Consider the following 18,251-nt stretch of genomic DNA (forward strand, 5'->3'; position numbering starts at 1 on the left):
TTTTCCATTTAGTAGCCCTATTAGGCTAGTACAATTTTGTAACTTTTCATGGTCTGTATAACAGTGACGACTTCGTGAAAGAAATAAAGATTTCAGCAGAAAGTGAGGAGCCCAAAACACGGGTTGTGCTGAGTGGGTCGAGAGAATCTTGAAAAAGTGTGTTAAAAGCCAATTCAATCACGACGGCCACAAGTTGGAAGGATGAAAGGGACTTTTGTGGATCCTTGTATGAGCATTCTACAAGCCATGAAAGTTACGAGATATGCTGAATCTGCTTTCAATAGGCATGTAACAGCAAATGCAAATGGAGCAATAACTAGTAATCAAAGTACGAAGCATACCAATTTCCAAGCAAATTTGCTCTGATTAGCCAAGCTTCAGGCAAATTCAGAACAATGCTTACTTTATGCTCACTTTAATAAGAGAAAATAATCCGGGGTTACAACACAATTAGCTTCCACCACTACAATATATTCCCACTCCTAATCTATTGCGATCAAGGAGCAAACCCAACACTTTCAAGAACAACAAACAGACAAAGAAAGAAAGGAGGGTAGAAAGCAGCCCCACAAATACAGAACATTGATTGAATAGAAGGGAAGGAGGAGGGCACACCAGGCAAACAACCTCTCATCCAACACCTACCGTAAGCAACCCAGTTGAAAGAAAAAAGAGTAAAGAAAACCAAAAGAATATACAAGGGGGAGAAAAAAAAAATCCATAAATGGAATAAGCTTATTTGCAGCTTAGATTGCCGGTATTGTGGGTTAGTCGAAGCTTGATGAACGGCTCCACCTACCATTCAGGTAGTCCTCTAATGACACAGATTGCTCAATGCTGCTCATGGAGAGTGAATCGTCCTCCACATCAAGCAAAGCAAGGCTAAGATGGGATTGGAGGTTAGACCTGGGACAAGCTTCACCATCCAATGCGTCAGATCCTTCCGAGGCATTCACTTGGAGCCTTGCCCACTTTGTCACGTCAGCATCGCCTTGAAGGAGCTTCCAAACCTTTGGCCAACCGAAACGAAAACATGATTAGTTATCTGTTGTTCACAGAAACGTAAAAGAAGTAAATTCATCTGCTTGGTTTTTACACTGATATGCTACTGCAACCGGGATACTAGTGGGCGTGGGACACTTGGCACAGTGCACAATTCAGATCACGATACCAACACATGCAACTACCCAATACTCCCTTTCCAATTTAGCCTTTTCTATTATGCGCTAAAGAAAATTAAAGCAAAATTTAATAAACGAAGTCTTTTATTCTCTTGTGCCTGCTTTATCAGAAAGACTTGGCTGACCAGAAACGTTGCACACAGAAAAAGCCAGTCTGATTAGCAAAAATCAAAGATGACTTACCACACTAATTTGAGGTCTAGCACGTGGGGCACGTCTAATACAAAGCGTGGCAGCGAGAACCATCCTCTCCATCTGGTCACGATCATATCCATCACCCAAGCTTGGGTCTAATAATTGGGAAACCTTCCCACCACTTAAAATTGGTTTTGCCTGGACAAGGTCAATTCTATTTTAGACACAAAATTGGAAGGTAGATTAACACGATGAGTCACATGAGCGAAAAGGACATACCCACATGACCAAGCTCTCTTGGCCTTTTGGATACTCATTGCATATAGGTTTTCTTCCAGATAGAAGCTCAAGCAGCACAACGCCAAATGCATAAACATCAACCTTGTCGTTTACTTTGCCATACATGAAGTACTCAGGAGCCAAATAACTGGAGCAGATGGTAATATCATTAATTACTCAATGACATGTACCAACCCTTTCCCCAAGAATATTTTCAATTGTTTCAAATAATGCTGGGAAGATTTTCATTTTTGTACATTGTAATACCCCTTGAAATAAATGAACATAATTAGAAACAAGTGAGCCTAGAGCAATGGAAGTGAAAATTACATACCCAAAGGTTCCTGCAACATCTGTGCAGGTTATATGTGATGAAGAGGCTGATACCCATTTAGCAAGTCCGAAATCTGAGAGCTGCAGAAAGCAAGTCGAATACATGGAAATCAATTATTGGAAGATTTTCAAATTTGAAAGCACAAGACTTGGAAGTCAAAAAAGAAACATACCTGTGGCTCAAAGTCATCAGACAGTAGTATGTTGGAGGATTTAATATCCCTGTGGATTACAGGGTGCTGACTGTTAGTATGCAGATAATCTAAGGCCTCCGCTACCCCAAGTGCCACCTTGTATCTTTCACTCCAACCAAATGCACCAGGATCCTTCTTATTACCTGAATTAGTACTATAATAAGATCTAATCTCTTTTCAATCTCAAAACCAAGAATATTATGCATTTACTTACCATGAAGGTTCTCTTCAAGGCTTCCTCTTGATAAGAAATCATAAACCAAAAGAAGATTGTCATCCTCATAGCAAAAACCCAAGAGGGAAATAATGTTCTTATGATGTAATGTAGTAATAATCTCAATTTCCAAAACAAACTCCTTCAATACATCTTCAGAAGGCTTTAGAATTTTCACAGCGAGTTCCTTGCCGTCTCTAAGGCAACCTCTATAAACCTGACTGCTACCTCCTTTTCCAATAAAATTTTCTGAAAATAAAACAGAAAAAAAAAAAAGAAAAAATGAATCAAGTCAACCAATTTCCAGAGGAGGGACTAAAGTAAATTGTTGCAGAGAGGAATGATGAATAAAACAAACCAGCCAAGAAATTTGATGTCGCTGAGACGAGCTCTTGGTACTTAAATAATCTGCAAGTTGCAGAGTATTTTTCATGGAGACCCTCCAGTTCTTTTGGCAGGTTTCTTGAGTTTTGATCAGGAGAAGGTGGAGCAATGACATTCTCCGTACCAACTGGAACAATTGCACCGCTTTCTCCATCAAAACTAGAGGACTTATATTCACTCTGAGTGCAACCTTCTTGTTTCTGATCCGAATTGGCAAGAAACAGAGTACGCCTAGAGGGCAACCGCATCACCCACTGAACCACAGATATCTGCCTCAATGAAGACCGGTCAGGAACTTGTTGTTGTCGGTCTGACAAAACTGCACGACGAAGTAAAGGCCAACCGGGTCTGATTTCAGGCAACTGTTTGATCAACATGGAAATCGAACTGGACGTAGCCTCAGCCTTTTGCACTGGCACTATAGCCAACGATTGGTCTCCATCGTTAGCATCACCAGCAGAAGACTCTTTTGCAGATTGCTGACAAGAATTATGTAGCAACAACTCATTACCAGATCCACAGATTGAGCAATTTTTCTTTGGATCACTCTCCAAGCTGCCTGAACGGGCTTTTGATAAGGCCTGCTCCAAATTTTTGTCGTTGGTTTCGGCATTGGCATTTCCTTCACTTAGTACTCTAGAATTCTTGTTCAATGTCATTGTTCTCTGAATTGCATTAAGCAAGCTATATCTTTTCTGATCTTCACTTCCTGAAACAAATACACAACAAAGAAATTCCTTGGTAGCCATGAAAAATTTATATTCACATCCAAAAAGTAAATAGCCAAAATAAAAAATTTTTACCTTGTGAACCAAAAGTACCAGCTGGAGAGCCCTCTCTCTGGAACACTACTTTCCCATTATGAACAGCAAGAACTGAACAGTTTTTTGTTAGTTTCTTAGCACAGTACTTAGCTACCGAAGTCGATGACCGTATCTTATGGAGTTTGGCGGCTGTTCCAACTATAAGCTTAGTTGCAGAATAAGATTCTGCTTCTCTCACTAAAATTTTGCGAATTGAAGAACCTCTGCATATCTTAAGTTTGAGATCCACCTGCAAAATATCGCCAAAACCAACTCCTTTTAATTCTTAAATTTGCTCTTGGAAATGTTTAATTAGTTATTCTTAGTAGTGTAGCTAACTTAAGCAGTAGGGGAAGGTCGAATTTTCATTTTTGATGCTCCTCCATTTTCCAATTGACCAAACAGAGAAAAATCAGATTAACAAATTTATCATTGAAAAAAAATGGCTACAATAAATAGAAAAGCTTAAAAAGAGAAAGGAGAGATTGAAGCTGAACCTGTTTCAAATTACAGAATCCTTCATAGACGGCAAGAACAGAGTCAAACGCTTTGACCAGCGATAAAAGCGAAGACTTCCCATCTCGATCCACGATTTCTACAGACACAGAAAAAGAAACCAACTCCCACTTCACTAAACCACCCAAGAAAAAATCAAACCCACAAAAAAGAAAGTTACTTAAAACACGGAAACAGGAAGAGAGAAAACACCAAATTTCTTGACTGACCATTGTTGCCAAGAACATGGAGAGCAATCACAGAGTCACCAGGCTGAGCCACCTTAACCAAAGCCCATGTCAAAAGCTCTCTGCTTGGTGAATCAAGCTTCACCCCAACAACCACCGTTCCTCCACCAGAACTCACCGCCTCTTCTCCTCCAACAAAACCGTTTTGCACCATTTTCATATCTGTCTTTTGCTGTCTCAGACAGACTCTCAGTTTTCAGCCAGCTCTTCTCCCTTGTCCTGACGAAGTTTCAAGGTCATGTTAAGGCTTATATATGGAAGAGTTAGCTTCTCGAGGAATAGACGGGAAGAGAGTAGAGGAAAAGCGTTGTGTGTTTTTTTAGGCTTAACCGTCAGTTTGTTTGCTTTTCAAGTTCGCCAACCAGACTAGACAGAGAAAGGGAGGGAGGGAGGAATGACTTTTCAAGAATCCACCCCTGTTACAAGTTAAAATTATTAAACAATTGATTTGCCTATTTTAACTTACCCTCTTTTGTTAATCTGTTAATTCAGGTTATAATGGGGGCTTTTTATTTTTTATTTTTTATTTCTGCCTTTTGTAGGAATTAAGAAATGGTCCTACCCTGTCAAGGACATGGGACCTAAATATTTAGAACTTAGATTTCTATTGATTAAATAAGTTCATTAAATGGGCATGGGCTCTCAAACTGGTAGGACCAAGCTTTGCATCATTCTACAAATGAGAAAACCCAAGTTTTTTATTTTATTTTGTGAATTATTGATTATAAAAAATTTAAAGGATATCGTTGTTTCATTTTTTTTAAATTAAATAAACAACACATGTATTTATTATTAAAAGAAATGTTAAATTTCATCATTATCGGATATTAATTAGATAATATTAACAACAAAAGTAAAGAATGAATTGATTTTCATGTAATTTTTTTTATTTAAATGTAAAAGAGGTCTTATTTTCCTTTTTAAAAGCTAAAAGAGGCCTTATAGAAGAGAAATTTTAATAACGAGGAATTGATGTAATCATTTTCATAATATTTTTGTAAAATTATAGTAATTGAATAGATGCAATGTAAGACTCCCATGCATAGTGAGATTATAGTAATTTTGATAATTTCTTTGAAGTGCAATCAGTATCTTTATCTGCTACTCCCATGCATAGTGAGATTATAGTAATTTTGATCATTTCTTCGAAGTGCAATCAGTATCATTATCTGCTTAAATTTGGGGTCAAAGTGATTTTCACCATTAAGTTTGAAGTTGAAAGACAGGGCCGCTAACGATGCTTCCTCCCTCTTGATATTTGACCGTCAACAGTAGTCAAGCCACTACTGTCTACAAGGGGATTGTCGAAGAAGACTGGACTGAGGAAGGGACCCATTAAAACAGTCCCTGTAGTTTTATAGGGCCAAGTGACCTTAATCTTTTCTCTACAGCCAAAACCCAAAAAGTCCTTTCAGTCTTCTATTCCGTCTCTTCCTTCATTCCATTTTATCCCCCAGGCTTTTATTATTCAGCCTTTTTGGTATAACATGCCTTAAACCATGTCCTTCGTCTATTGATTAACCTCCTAATTTATTGTCTTTGTCTATTAAATTAAGATTTCATTTTGTGACACAGCAAAGATCAGCTTTAAATTAAGATTAAAGCTGGACTGATTTAATATATGTTTTGGGTAATTAAAAAGTGGTCCCTAAAACTTGCTTTAGAGCTTTTGATCTGCTTAATTTGTATGCATCTCCCTCCTTCGCACCCCACACTTGTGTTTTACTTTTTCCCTTGCATCCTCCACTTTTTGGGACTGTTATTCATGCTCCCCTTTGCTAGGTTAGCTTTTAATTTCATGTTCACTTTCAAGATTGATAGTATTAACTAACCAATGGTTTGATTTACCCATAAAAAGAAACTAATAAATGAAGTTGCTTCATTTATATAGTTTAAGGAGGAGCATATTTGCATTTACAACCTCTTGGCAAAGAAGAAAAGCTAGCATGAAGTTTTAGGTTACAATTCAACTACCAAGCATAATTGCCTTAATGCAACTACCCAATACTGCTTTAATCGCTATACTGAGGAAAAAGGGCTAAAGGGCAATTGGTCACTTAATTGTCAATGCACAATATACAATAAATAAATCAACTGTCCTTTCAATAAACTAAACTATTAAAAAAAGCTTCTTTTCTGTTTTTTGTTTCAATGTTTAATCATTTTCCAATCAAATTCTAAGAAGACTATAAAAATTTTCACATTATTATAATGCCTGGCATGCAATTAAACATAAAAGGAATTTGGGTCTTCTTCTAACAAGTTAAAGCTTCATTTTCTACTTGGTTTTTTTTTTTTTGCTTCTTTAATAAGTAATTACTATAAAGCAAAAACTAAATAGTAATTGTATAAATCAAAACCTTATTGGATTAAAATAAATAATTAAATAGATAAAATATTATCTTAATTTAAAAATAATTATTTCATATAAGTAAAATTATAACATTTTGATGAAAGTTAATTTTTTATTTTTATTTATAGTTGTTTGAGAAATTTTTTCTTCTGAAAGAAAAAAAAACTAGAATACCTTTCATCTTAATATAACTAATGCTAACTCCAATCAATTGTAGGCAATGAATAAATTTTATACTATATTCAAAATACTTTATAAAAATTTCAATTTTTTGTCATGCATGACATACAAGAAATGCTTGCTTGTTTATTAAATTTCAGTGGATGGCATTGATCATTCTCAAAGGGTAATGCAAATACACATAGACAAGCAATGGAATAAACCTAATTAATTCCACATTAAAGTTAAATTAATTAAGATGACATCAGGCTTTCATGACATAACGCAAGTGATTATGGTTACATTCACAAATTAGATGATGAAATGAGGTTTCTTAATACTTAAACATTGCTTAACATAATAAACCGTTTAATCACCTAAACCCAAAAGGTTTAAGCTTAATAAAAAGTTTACAATTTAGACGATTTTATTGCAAAATAATAATAATAATAATAATAACTAAGCTGATTTGTTGCTCTTTAATATATAATTTATGTATGTTAATTTTGAAATTAAAACTAGCCTTTGAATGAATGTTGCAGTCATCGGCAATTTGACATTGTTATCTTACGTTTACCTTTTGTTCATATATATATATATATATAATTGATACTGATGATATCACCTCAAATGACAATTAATTATATTTATGTTCCATTTGGCTATTATTTTTTACCATCAATTACATAAAAGTAGTCACCCCATTCTACATTTATCAAATCGTCATTGTGTGAAGAATACTCGATTCATTGTGGGCGGTGATGAATGTAAACGGACTCTGCCTAAAAAATAAAAGATAATTAACCCCGTGACTGCGTTACCGAAGCAAGCCACGCTCCCCTGGTACACCAGTGGCCAGAAGGGGGAAGCCCATGACAACGTGATCCCTAATGAAATACCGAACACGTGGCGCCTTTAATTGTGTGAACCCCACGTCAACTGCCCGCCAAACACGTGCTCCACAAGCTGACGCCCACGTGCCCTCTTCTTTCTCGTTTTATGCTTTTCCATCAGAAAATATATAATACCAATATCAATATTTAATAGATACTATCATATTATATTCTTTTTGCTCTCTAGTCTAAATAAATTTTACGGAAAATTAGCCCAAGAATAGAGAGGGAAAGAGAGTTTTTTTTTTTTCCTTTCTTCCAATATTAAAGTTTTCCTTTTGTTAATCAAATCATTGACAAAATCAATTAAATATAACCAAAGATATTTTTATTTTAAATTTATTTTTAGTATTGTCTACGTCTCATAAGTATTATCTTGTTTGATTATATTAATCAAATCTTTTTAATTTACACATTAGTTATTTTAAATATTTGATTAAATTAATTTTTAATAAATTTAATATATATTTGAAACGTACTTCATATAAATCTTATATTTTTTAATTTTAATTAATAATATTTATAAAAAAATAGTGACCAAACTTGAAACTTGAAATAACAATTCAAACTCGAACACTAATTATAGAATATAAAAAATAATAAAATATCAATAATTCAATTTAATCAATAGATGAGGTAAATACCACAAACATATCTTAATTACATAATTGATTCTTCTAACTCATTCCATTTGTCCGCACCATTCCTGTATTCTACATATGATTCTTCTCAATGTTAATACCTTTTTCTAAAGGGTAAAAAAAATAAAAATGAGGAACCCTTTTTTCTTTTTTCTTTTTTTTATAAAGGAGCCTTACTCTTATTAAGATTTAGATGCACGAAGCCGCCAACCCCTTTCAAACTAGCATTAGAATTTTGTTTCTCGGTTCTTGTGATTCTAATTTTCTTCTATTAATACCGTCCCCAAGCCAAGATCGTAAGCTTCCAACAGTAAAGTGGTAAGGAAAGAGAGAGGTGAAGGGCTGCCACACCATGAAAATAATAGGAACAGCATTGTACAAAAAAGGGGAGGGACCGTTGATTCTGATGCTTCGCATCTCCATGTGATATGTTCTCTTTTGGTAAAAATGGGGTCCACCTCCCAAACTTTCTCCATGGGCCCAAACCCAATATTAATCAAGCTGCTTGGGTTATCTTTAGCACTAATTAAATGTTCTTGTTTAGGGTTTTAAAATTCCTGAACCACCGTATCTTATGCATTGTCGGTGGATCCAAGCATGCTTCTTCACGTGCTAAAGGCTTAAAATATCCTTACTTACCCACCGAAACTATATAAACAAAAACGAAAAAAGGACAATAAACAATAGGGGAAATTTATCTTTCCATGCTGAAGGGGGCCTCAATAATTTTATAAAGATCTTCCGAGAAAAGATCTTATAACTCTAATTTGACAGGCAAAGAGGTTAAGTAGGAACTTGCAGTTTCTTTTAATTGTTTTACCTAAAATCTGGAAAAATCTACCTGTCAAAGAAGCTTCAATGGTAGTCAGCAACAATCCTGCAATAATTAGGCTTCAAATGTTGGTACCACTTTAAAAAGTTTATAACCCACCTCCTAATTTGTTTATACAAGAAGGAAGAGCTTGTGCTAATTAAAGCAATTGAAGCATAAGGTATATAACAAGTTTACATTTCAAATTGTACTTAGTATTTAATTTATCGATTAATACATAATTTTTTATTTAAAAAATAAAATCAAATCCCTTATTCTCTGTTTTTTTTTTAAAAAAAAAAACCTACATTCCTAGCTTAATTTTCCTAATCTTTGATTTTTGCAAACCGAATTGAGAAGAGAAGGTTGTTTGTACGGATTATGGCCCTACCACATCTAAGAAAACCAACCTTTCGATCTATGGATTTTTGTGGGCCAGTCTCTCTGTAACCACAGGCATTGGCAACCATTTTGTTCAATGCAGCGTACATTGTTTACTATAAGAAAAAAATAATAATCTAAATATTTTTAAATGATTTAAATAGATAAATTGGTTGTGAGTATTCATCATACAATATATCGTCGATGAATGGGGTTTGGAGGCAGTGGAAGTACATGTGCCATAATGCACATCCTAGTCCATCAGATATTCATATATTCTTTGGGACAAGTTAGGTATCTTTTCCAACGGGGCCAGATCAAGCCATTTTTGTGGAACATGAACAAGGTGCTTCTTGTACCATTGGACATGAGCCGCTGCATAAATGTTGTTTCTTAGATTTTTGTATACATTTATTTTTTGACACGAAATATGAAAACAACAGAATAGCTTTAAGGTTACAAGTGAACCCAATTGTTGGAGAATGACTCTTAAACGTGGTTGATTTTAAACTTGTTTAATCTTTTTCTTACCAAATTTACATTGACAACCTCAATTCTAACTACTAAACTTGTTTATGTAAAACTGAGTTAGATTAATTTACAAGACAAACTTTACATGATGCCTTGAAACAAGGTCAAAACAATGTCGTGAATTCTGGTTGTTCTTTTTTGTTTTCTCACAATTCCCAACAAACGTAATTTCCTCTTGCTTCTCTATCATACATGATTTAATAAAACAGACAACACCTTTTTGTGACACCCAAAATCCCTGCCTTGCCTTGCCTTGCCTTAAGACCAGATCCTAAAGCAAACAAAAACAAGGTCAAAACTATGAATTTCAGCTGGCAGTTAGGCCAATAAAAAATGATGCTTGCTTAGAGTTCTGTGTTCCCTAACAATTGGCCGTTAAAATGGGGTTTGGAAGACCAAAACGACACATTAACCAAAGGAAAGAAAGCTATAACCAGTCAAATTATTTTCACCATCTTTATATTTTCCCCTGCAGTTGTCGATTAGTTCAAGTAATTAATCGTGCTTCTTTTAACAGACAGAAAACGATACTTTAACTTGTCAGTTTGGTGTGCCTTAGTGGGCTTGTTTTCTTTGACACGACACTGAATCCCTGATAGATTAGAACAATGCACGATGTTCAAGTAAGGTAGACTTGCTATCTTGTTAGTCAATCAAGTCTGCCAAATACCAAGCTAGAAGATGGGTTAAGAGTCAACTAATTTGATAATTAGGTATATCTTTACTTATGGTTGCTTTGGCGTCATCATTTTGGGGATGAATTCGATCAATCCATTTCATTTTTCTTATGGATAAGAGTCTTCGTATTTATGAGGGTGCGTGTTACAGAAAAATAAAGTTATACTAATCTTATCTCTTTATGTGCATAACAAAAATAAGATTTTTTTTTTGTCTAAATGAGATAAGATTAACATTATTATTTTACTACTCCATTTAAGTCAAGGAGCATTTAAAAGAATTTAAAATTGAGAAAAATTATATCAACAACATAAACGTGGATTAATATCGTATCATCAAACTCAATAGACTTTCAACATTTTCAATGCAAAAAAAAAAAAAAAACCCGAGACCTTTAAAATATCAAAACCTATAATTAGCTATCCAAATCAATAGTTTTCCCAAACTTAGAAAATTTCTCTTAATTTTTTTAAAAAATTAAAATAAATTTTCATTTTTATATAATATTCAATAAAATTTTTATTTTTTTATTTTTAATTAAATAAGATTTTATCATTAATCAAAATATTACTTGTCTTTTTAATATCACGTGATACCGACGTAACATTTATGTTAAATGTAAAAATATCATGTAATCATATTAATTATTATTATATTATATTAATATATTACGTCATCATTTATTATGAAAAGTCATGTTAATACTAAATTTGACTTAAAATAAAAACACATAAACTTGATTAAATATAATAAAACTATAAAGAATTATTTAAATTTTTTAAAATAATCCACAAACTCTTTTAAGTATTGTGTCCTAACAAATACATATTGAAGCTAAAATGAAATTTTAAATGAATTGAATCTTATCGAAGCGAAACCCACTTGCTAAAACAAAATAAAAGACATTTTGAATATCATACATTTTTTCTGGCCAAAAAATAAAACAGAGGGCAACCCACCGTCCTATCCACAAGAAAAATGTCGTTAAGCATTAAATAGAAGAAAAAGAAAAAAATCGAAATTAAACAACTGATATGGCTGAATAGCCATCCTTGTGTTCAGAATTCAGATAAATGCAGAAAGCAGGCATCTCAAAGGCATGAGCCGTATGAGCTTGGTTTTGTTTTTGCCCCCACTTCGTTTTTCATGTTGGTTTCCTTGTCCTAACATTTAGATGCGGTAGGAGATTTGGTTGGTTATGGGTCACATTTATTTTAAGTCCGAAATTTTAATGTTGGTCACTATGGGTAGGTATATTTCTTAATCCATGCATGTGAGATTTTTTGGGATACTTTAGGATTTAGATGGAAAGAGAGGACACCACAAAATTTGTTTTTGACCACCAGAGCCACTTGACATATCTTCTACTCTTCCAACATTATAAATATTTGGTCTAATATTTTAAAAAAAATTTTAAACTATTTAAAAAAAATTAAATAAGTTTTTATATTTTTATTATATTTAATTAAGTTTTTATACTTTTATTTTGAGTCAAATAAACTTTTATAACTGATGATTGATTTCGATAAAATATTATCTGTCATTTTATGTCATGTGAAGTTAACGTGACATATTAATATATTATAATTGATGATAATGTAATATATTAATTTGACATAATAATATGATCATGTGATATTTTTTATCTTTTACATCAATAACATATTAGTACCATGTAAATATAAAATAACAAGTGATATTTTAACTAATGATAATTAATTAATCATTAAATATAAAGATTTATTTGATAAAAAATAAAAATATAAAGATTTATTTGATAAAAAATAAAAATATAAAAATTTTATTGAACATAATAAAAAAAATATTTAAATTTTTTTAAATAATTTAAAAACTTATTTTAACATTATGACGAAATATTTTGAATCCACCCTTGAAATCTTATATAACCCAATGCAATGACTCTCTCTTATTACTTTTTTTTTTTACAAATAAGATTAATTAAACCGTAATACAAAATATTTATCCAAACGCCACTGATCGGTAACAATTGAGTCAAGTCGAATAGGTTGCAGTGGCCCAAATCCACCCAGAACGAAATAGCACAATACATTAATAAAAAAAAAAAAAGGAGAAATATTCTCGGTCAGAAATCCAAACGCGTGTTGTTACTGAATTTTGATTGAAATGTTGAATTTTTGTTCAATAGAAAATAAATTGGAGATGATAAAGATTCAATATCCTCCAATTGGGCTAGATAGAGTTTTCTTTTTGTAATATATATGGGCTTCTATTTGAAGGTTTTCCGCTGTCTAGCCCATTCACACATCCCCACTTGGGCCAGTAAGTGGGCCTAAGCTAATTGTTAACAAAATTGGACAATAACCATAGGACCCCTGCTGCCTATGGGCTAGGGCTGGTACAAATTTCGTCGATAGTGATAGAAAATCCAGCGTCAAAACTAGTAAAGGTAAATAAAGAGAATCTTAGGGGATAATTCTTAAAATAATTTTTATATTTATGACACATTGTGTGTGTATTTAAATATGTATATTTTTATTTTAAATTAAATAAATTTTATTAATTAATTATTATTAATTAAAATATTATTTGAAAGTTAAAAAATATCACATTAATATATCACATCACCATTTATTATGATATCAATATATTAAGTTAGTATCATATGATATAGAACGATAAATAATATTTTGATTAATAATAATTAATTAATTATTAATTATAAAAAATTATTTGATTCAAAATAAAAATATAAAAAATTTATTTAAATTTTGGTGAATAATTAATGAATTATTTTCCAATGTTTTTCTTTGCTGAATAGATATTTTTGTTAAGTTGCTCAATTATTACATCAAACCCATAAATAAAAATCAATTCAAAGCTGTATTTTTCAATGACCATTACCCCTTTTCTTGGTAGCTGTCTTATTGTAGTAGCTACCGTCAATTTTGCACGTATTTCCATCAATTTAATACTGGAGAAAAGAACCCCTATTTCTACGTTTGGGCCCCTACTGTCAAACTTCCGATCAACATATGATTATCCACAAATTCCTTTGCTCCAAGATGAATAATATATAATCGGATATGTACGGGATATGATTAAATAAAATTATAATATTTTATAATTATGTTCCAGTAAAGATTAGATAGTAAAATTATATTCATAATTTCAATTCTATTATAAATAATTATTTTTTAATATTAAGTTTTATTTTAAACTTTATAAATTATTTATAATTAATATAATATTTATTAAAATTATCAATTACTTTAAATATGATTTTCAACTTTAATTTATTTTTTATAAATCAACCTTCATTTATTACTTTAATTTCATTAACAATATATATATAAATTTATTTAAAATTTTTTATTTTATGTTCAGTTGAGTTTAATAGCGTATATTTATGTTACTTATAATTAAATAATTGGATTTTAGTTGTTAAGAATTTATGTAATAATTTAAATATTAAATGTTAATTATTAATAGAATTCGAATAAAAATATAAAATAATTTAATTTTAATCAAATTCAAAATTAAACGACCATTCTAACCGCTATGAATCGCACCCTTTGGTTGGGCGGCCTCAAATTTTCTTCAACTGTCAACTTTGAAGAACCGCACCGCCCCTCCCTCCCTATTTCCATCATCAGTAAGCCTACGCGCAGCTGTTGGCAAATACCTGCACGTGCGCCTTTTCCCGAGGAGAGATACTCAGCATGGAGCAATGGCCAATACCAATAGAGCGAGTATCTTGTCTTCTCCAACTCTAGCAAGTAGCCCAACTCCAAACAAGAGAGTGGTTACCCCTACTAAGCCGTCTCCGCTTTGCACTTTCCAATTGGAAGCATGTTCGCTTACTTCTTCAGTTGTGTTATTATTCTCTCTCTCTCTTCTTCCTCTTAATTAAAGAAATTCCTTAAACTCTCTACCAATTTTTCACCTTTTGGCCTTTTCCATGTCTATAAATATAATTAATTAATTAATTAAACCCACATCAATCCCAAAAATCTTGTAGGACTCTTGTTGAAGCTTCCATACTCATCTTGGTAAAGCCTTGTGTTCTCTTCTGTTATTTGTTTGAAAGTTCTGGTTTGTAAACTTGAACCCCATTAATATTCTTGTTCTTTTAAGCTTCCTTTGATTTGCTTTTCTGATTTATATGATTTAGTTCAACCGGAATCATCGTAGGATCAGTTGGGTTTCTCTTAGTTTCTGTATCTTGCTTATGTTTGTCTGGTTTCTTTGGGAGTTTTCAAACTTTGAACTCACAACAGTTTAATTTAGCTGCATGATGATGTGTTTATACGTAATCTGAATGAGTTCTTGCTTGTTGAATTGGAAAGTCTGGAATCTTCTCCAACTACTATATTTTTGTCCCCTCTTGAGTTTGGACAATTTGTGAAGTTGATTTAATAGTCTGCATGAACTGAATTTTGTTGATGACTTGCTTTTCATTATGGTATACTTGTTTATTTTCTTACATGGGCTTTTAGAGCTAATGTTTGTTGTTAGAAGTTTGAGCTTTGCAAAGCATATGATTTTTCTTTTTTGAGTTGAGGATGCTGGGATTTTAGGTGAATGGATGCAACAAGTTGAAATTGTATTGGAACACCATTACATAACTTTATCATAAGCTCCAAACATTATGCTAAGCTTGTCTCTTTAAGAAAGATACATGCATATCAGTATTTTTTAGTTTCCTAAAGCTGGCTTTCTGTTGGGGTGGTGCCAAAATAGGCAGTTTATTTAGAGACCTCAGTTTATGCATTATAAATATGATACAGTAATTGGATGCAAGATTTTGAATTTGTGATCTAGTTATAATTTGTCCTTTAAGTTCACATAACCGATGAGGGTGGCTTACTATATTGTAAAAGAAGTCATGGCATAAACCTGACCATTTGTTAAGTTCAAGCAGCTTGACTTTGTTCCTTCATACGAAATACTCTGATGGCATCAAGGAACTTGATAAACATGCATGATTCCTAACTTGTAGTTCTTATTTCTTGCTTTGTAGCTTTACACTTGGTGTATTTCACTCTTTTACATTGAGCAGATTGAAACAATAGTCTCAAAATTTTTAATATTAGGGCAACAAGAATCTTGCAGATTACTATGTTCTTGTTGAACCATTGCTTTTATCATCGTATCCATAGCTTTTGAGTAAATTTGATGAAAGATGCTGATCAGACTTTTTGTTACTGTTCAATTGCAGTCCTCGTCCATTCTTATTTTTGATTGTGCTGTGAAAGATTGTTAAAGTTGGTGACAACAGTCTTTATGTTTCAAGCCATTGGTTACATCCTGATAGCCACTGCTAAATAAATCATGCAGTTATATCATCATCCATTCTCATTGGACAGCCAAAAGGTCAGACTCGCTTTGGAAGAGAAAGGCATAGATTACACATCATTTCATGTCAATCCTATTGTTGGCAAGAATATGGACGACTCCTTCTTCAGGATGAATTCAAGTGCAAAACTCCCTGTTTTCAAAAATGGCTCTTATACCATTTTTGACACAATTGAAATAATCCTGTATGTTCTAAACTTTCATTCTCAATCTTTAAGTCTTCCGAGCCCTTGGATGTAATTTTAAATCTACATTTTGACAGCCACAAAAATTATATACTGTAGCTTACTAATGATTAATGAATAGGATAAGAAACTAAAAAGTTCAGGGTTGTGTCTCTAAATAATTTCTTTTAAGCCTTAAAAGCTCCTAGTAAGTACTACTTATCTGCTATGTTAAGATTGCTGTGATGAAAGGGCTTCTCATTTTTCATATGTTTGATTGAAATTTGTTTCAGAAAACACCTTTATTAGTGAAAAAGGGAAGATTCTAATGTGAGCAAGATATTTGCAGGTACATTGAAAGAATTGCAGTTGTCTCTGTTGGTAATAATGGCATCGCCTTTAGCAGTGAAGAAGTAATAGAGTGGATGCGCAAGATACAAGAATGGAACCCTAAATACTTCACACTGTCACACATTCCTGACAAGTATCGCACCTTTGTTTCTAAATTTTTAAGGAAGGTGGTGATTGCTCGGATGGCTGAATCTCCTGACCTTGCTAGTGCTTATCACTGTAAGCTCAGAGAAGCATACAAGACAGAAGAGAAGTTGAAAAACGCTGATGTTCTGAGGAGGAGCAAAGAACATCTGGTTCAACTGCTTGACGAAGTTGAAACAAAGCTGAATGAAACAACATATTTAGTAGGGGATGAGTTCACCATGGCAGATGTGATGCTCATTCCAGTGCTAGCTCGCTTAGTGCTCCTAGATTTGGAAGATGAGTATATATTTAGCAGACCGAACATTGCAGGGTACTGGGGTTTGGTGCAACAAAGGCCTAGCTACAAAAAGGTAATAGGAAAGTATTTTAATGGCTGGAGGAAGCGCAAAACGCTAGTAAAGGCTTGGTGCATACTTCATATCAGAAGTTTGCTGAAGAGATATTAATGAAGGATTGTGGCTTAGAGCCAGAGGTGACAGAATAAGGGAGGTGTAAATTGAGATACATAAAATGCGTTGGAAAGAAAAGAAATTGCAATTGTATGTATTTTCCTTTTTCTTGTTTTCCTTTTCATTACAGGAACTTTACATTTTTGTTTCTTGGCTTAAAGGAAAATGTGAAGAAGAGAAAGGCTGTTAAAAATGTGGAGTGGAGAGATTGAAACTTTTTATGTTTAATTGGTTCTAAATTTTTATATAAATGAAAGGTCTAGTGATGCCTTTAATTTTTACATGGTAAAGTCACATATCAAACGTGGGAATGACCTTTTATACTAATTACATCACCAAGAAACTAGCTCCCTTTTTTACACACAAAATGACCCCTTAAAGTAGCCAAGGGCCAAGATTCAATAACATACTGTTTCTTATAGCAACACAATGGTTGAATTAATGCAAATTTTCAGTCATTTGTTTCTACAACCAGGATTATGAGAGTGTGCGTGCATTCCCCTTGGCCCAAGAAATGAAAAATGAAATATAAACAAGTGCTACCTCTATCAGTTTGTAAGGATCCATGACCAACAAGAGGCAAATGCCAGTTCTCAAAAAGAACCTGAGATTAATTACTTCAAGTCGAAAATTGTATAAAATTACAAATTTTCACTGGAAATTAAACCCAGGAAATAAAGAATTGAAGAGAATACATTAAGTATGAAAGAAAATTCAGTACTTCTCAGAAAGAATTCCTATAAATCATTGTTGATTTGGGTGCTGTGGTCGCTGATAAAAATCATTACCACCTTTTTCAACTCTACAGGTTATATCATCTGAAAAATAAGAATTTCTGAGCTCATTTTTTACATTTCCTACATCTATGCAGCAGGTCCCACCTATATGGTTGTTTCCCATGCATTCAGACTTATGCCATGGAGGCCCTTTCCGTTTCTGCTGTCTGAAGTACTTCTTACCCAAATCATAAGATTCCCTCATTCTTTTAAATGTCTGTTGGATGTTAGTACCTGGAATGTCTGGATCTGGTTGGTTACCACCAGCCGTGCAAGGAATGTTTTCATCAGGATAACTAGTGGCAGGTCGATCG

The 18,251-nt window shown here is 33.0% G+C and overlaps 2 protein-coding genes across 4 annotated transcripts; one reads left to right on the forward strand and one right to left on the reverse strand.

Moving 5' to 3' along the window:
- Nucleotides 1-554: 554 nt before the first annotated feature.
- On the reverse strand, nucleotides 555-4,659 carry LOC110416847 (protein kinase STUNTED-like). The gene is made up of 10 exons (XM_021428964.2): nucleotides 4,249-4,659; nucleotides 4,021-4,118; nucleotides 3,524-3,773; nucleotides 2,695-3,429; nucleotides 2,337-2,585; nucleotides 2,102-2,265; nucleotides 1,930-2,009; nucleotides 1,596-1,743; nucleotides 1,365-1,514; nucleotides 555-1,010 (listed from the first exon to the last, which is right to left on the reverse strand). Exons 1-10 carry the CDS (start codon nucleotides 4,424-4,426, stop codon nucleotides 768-770), a joined length of 2,295 nt encoding a protein of 764 aa, XP_021284639.1. The 5' UTR covers nucleotides 4,427-4,659; the 3' UTR covers nucleotides 555-767.
- Nucleotides 4,660-14,378: 9,719 nt separating this feature from the next.
- On the forward strand, nucleotides 14,379-17,436 carry LOC110416706 (Glutathione S-transferase family protein). 3 transcript variants are annotated; one of them, XM_021428760.2, is made up of 3 exons: nucleotides 14,379-14,563; nucleotides 16,033-16,235; nucleotides 16,564-17,436. In XM_021428760.2, exons 1-3 carry the CDS (start codon nucleotides 14,423-14,425, stop codon nucleotides 17,156-17,158), a joined length of 939 nt encoding a protein of 312 aa, XP_021284435.1. In that variant the 5' UTR covers nucleotides 14,379-14,422; the 3' UTR covers nucleotides 17,159-17,436. The 3 variants fall into 3 exon arrangements, with proteins under 3 accessions (XP_021284435.1, XP_021284437.1, XP_021284436.1); XM_021428762.1 differs by lacking the exon at nucleotides 14,379-14,563 and adding an exon at nucleotides 14,570-14,787 and having other exon boundaries at nucleotides 15,914-16,235; XM_021428761.1 differs by lacking the exon at nucleotides 14,379-14,563 and adding an exon at nucleotides 14,570-14,744 and having other exon boundaries at nucleotides 15,914-16,235.
- The last annotated feature ends 815 nt before the right edge of the window (nucleotides 17,437-18,251 follow it).

Source organism: Theobroma umbraticum, unplaced genomic scaffold (genome assembly GCF_002168275.2).
Source record: "Theobroma umbraticum cultivar Fairchild unplaced genomic scaffold, ASM216827v3 scaffold_51.0, whole genome shotgun sequence".
NCBI lineage: Eukaryota > Viridiplantae > Streptophyta > Magnoliopsida > Malvales > Malvaceae > Theobroma > Theobroma umbraticum.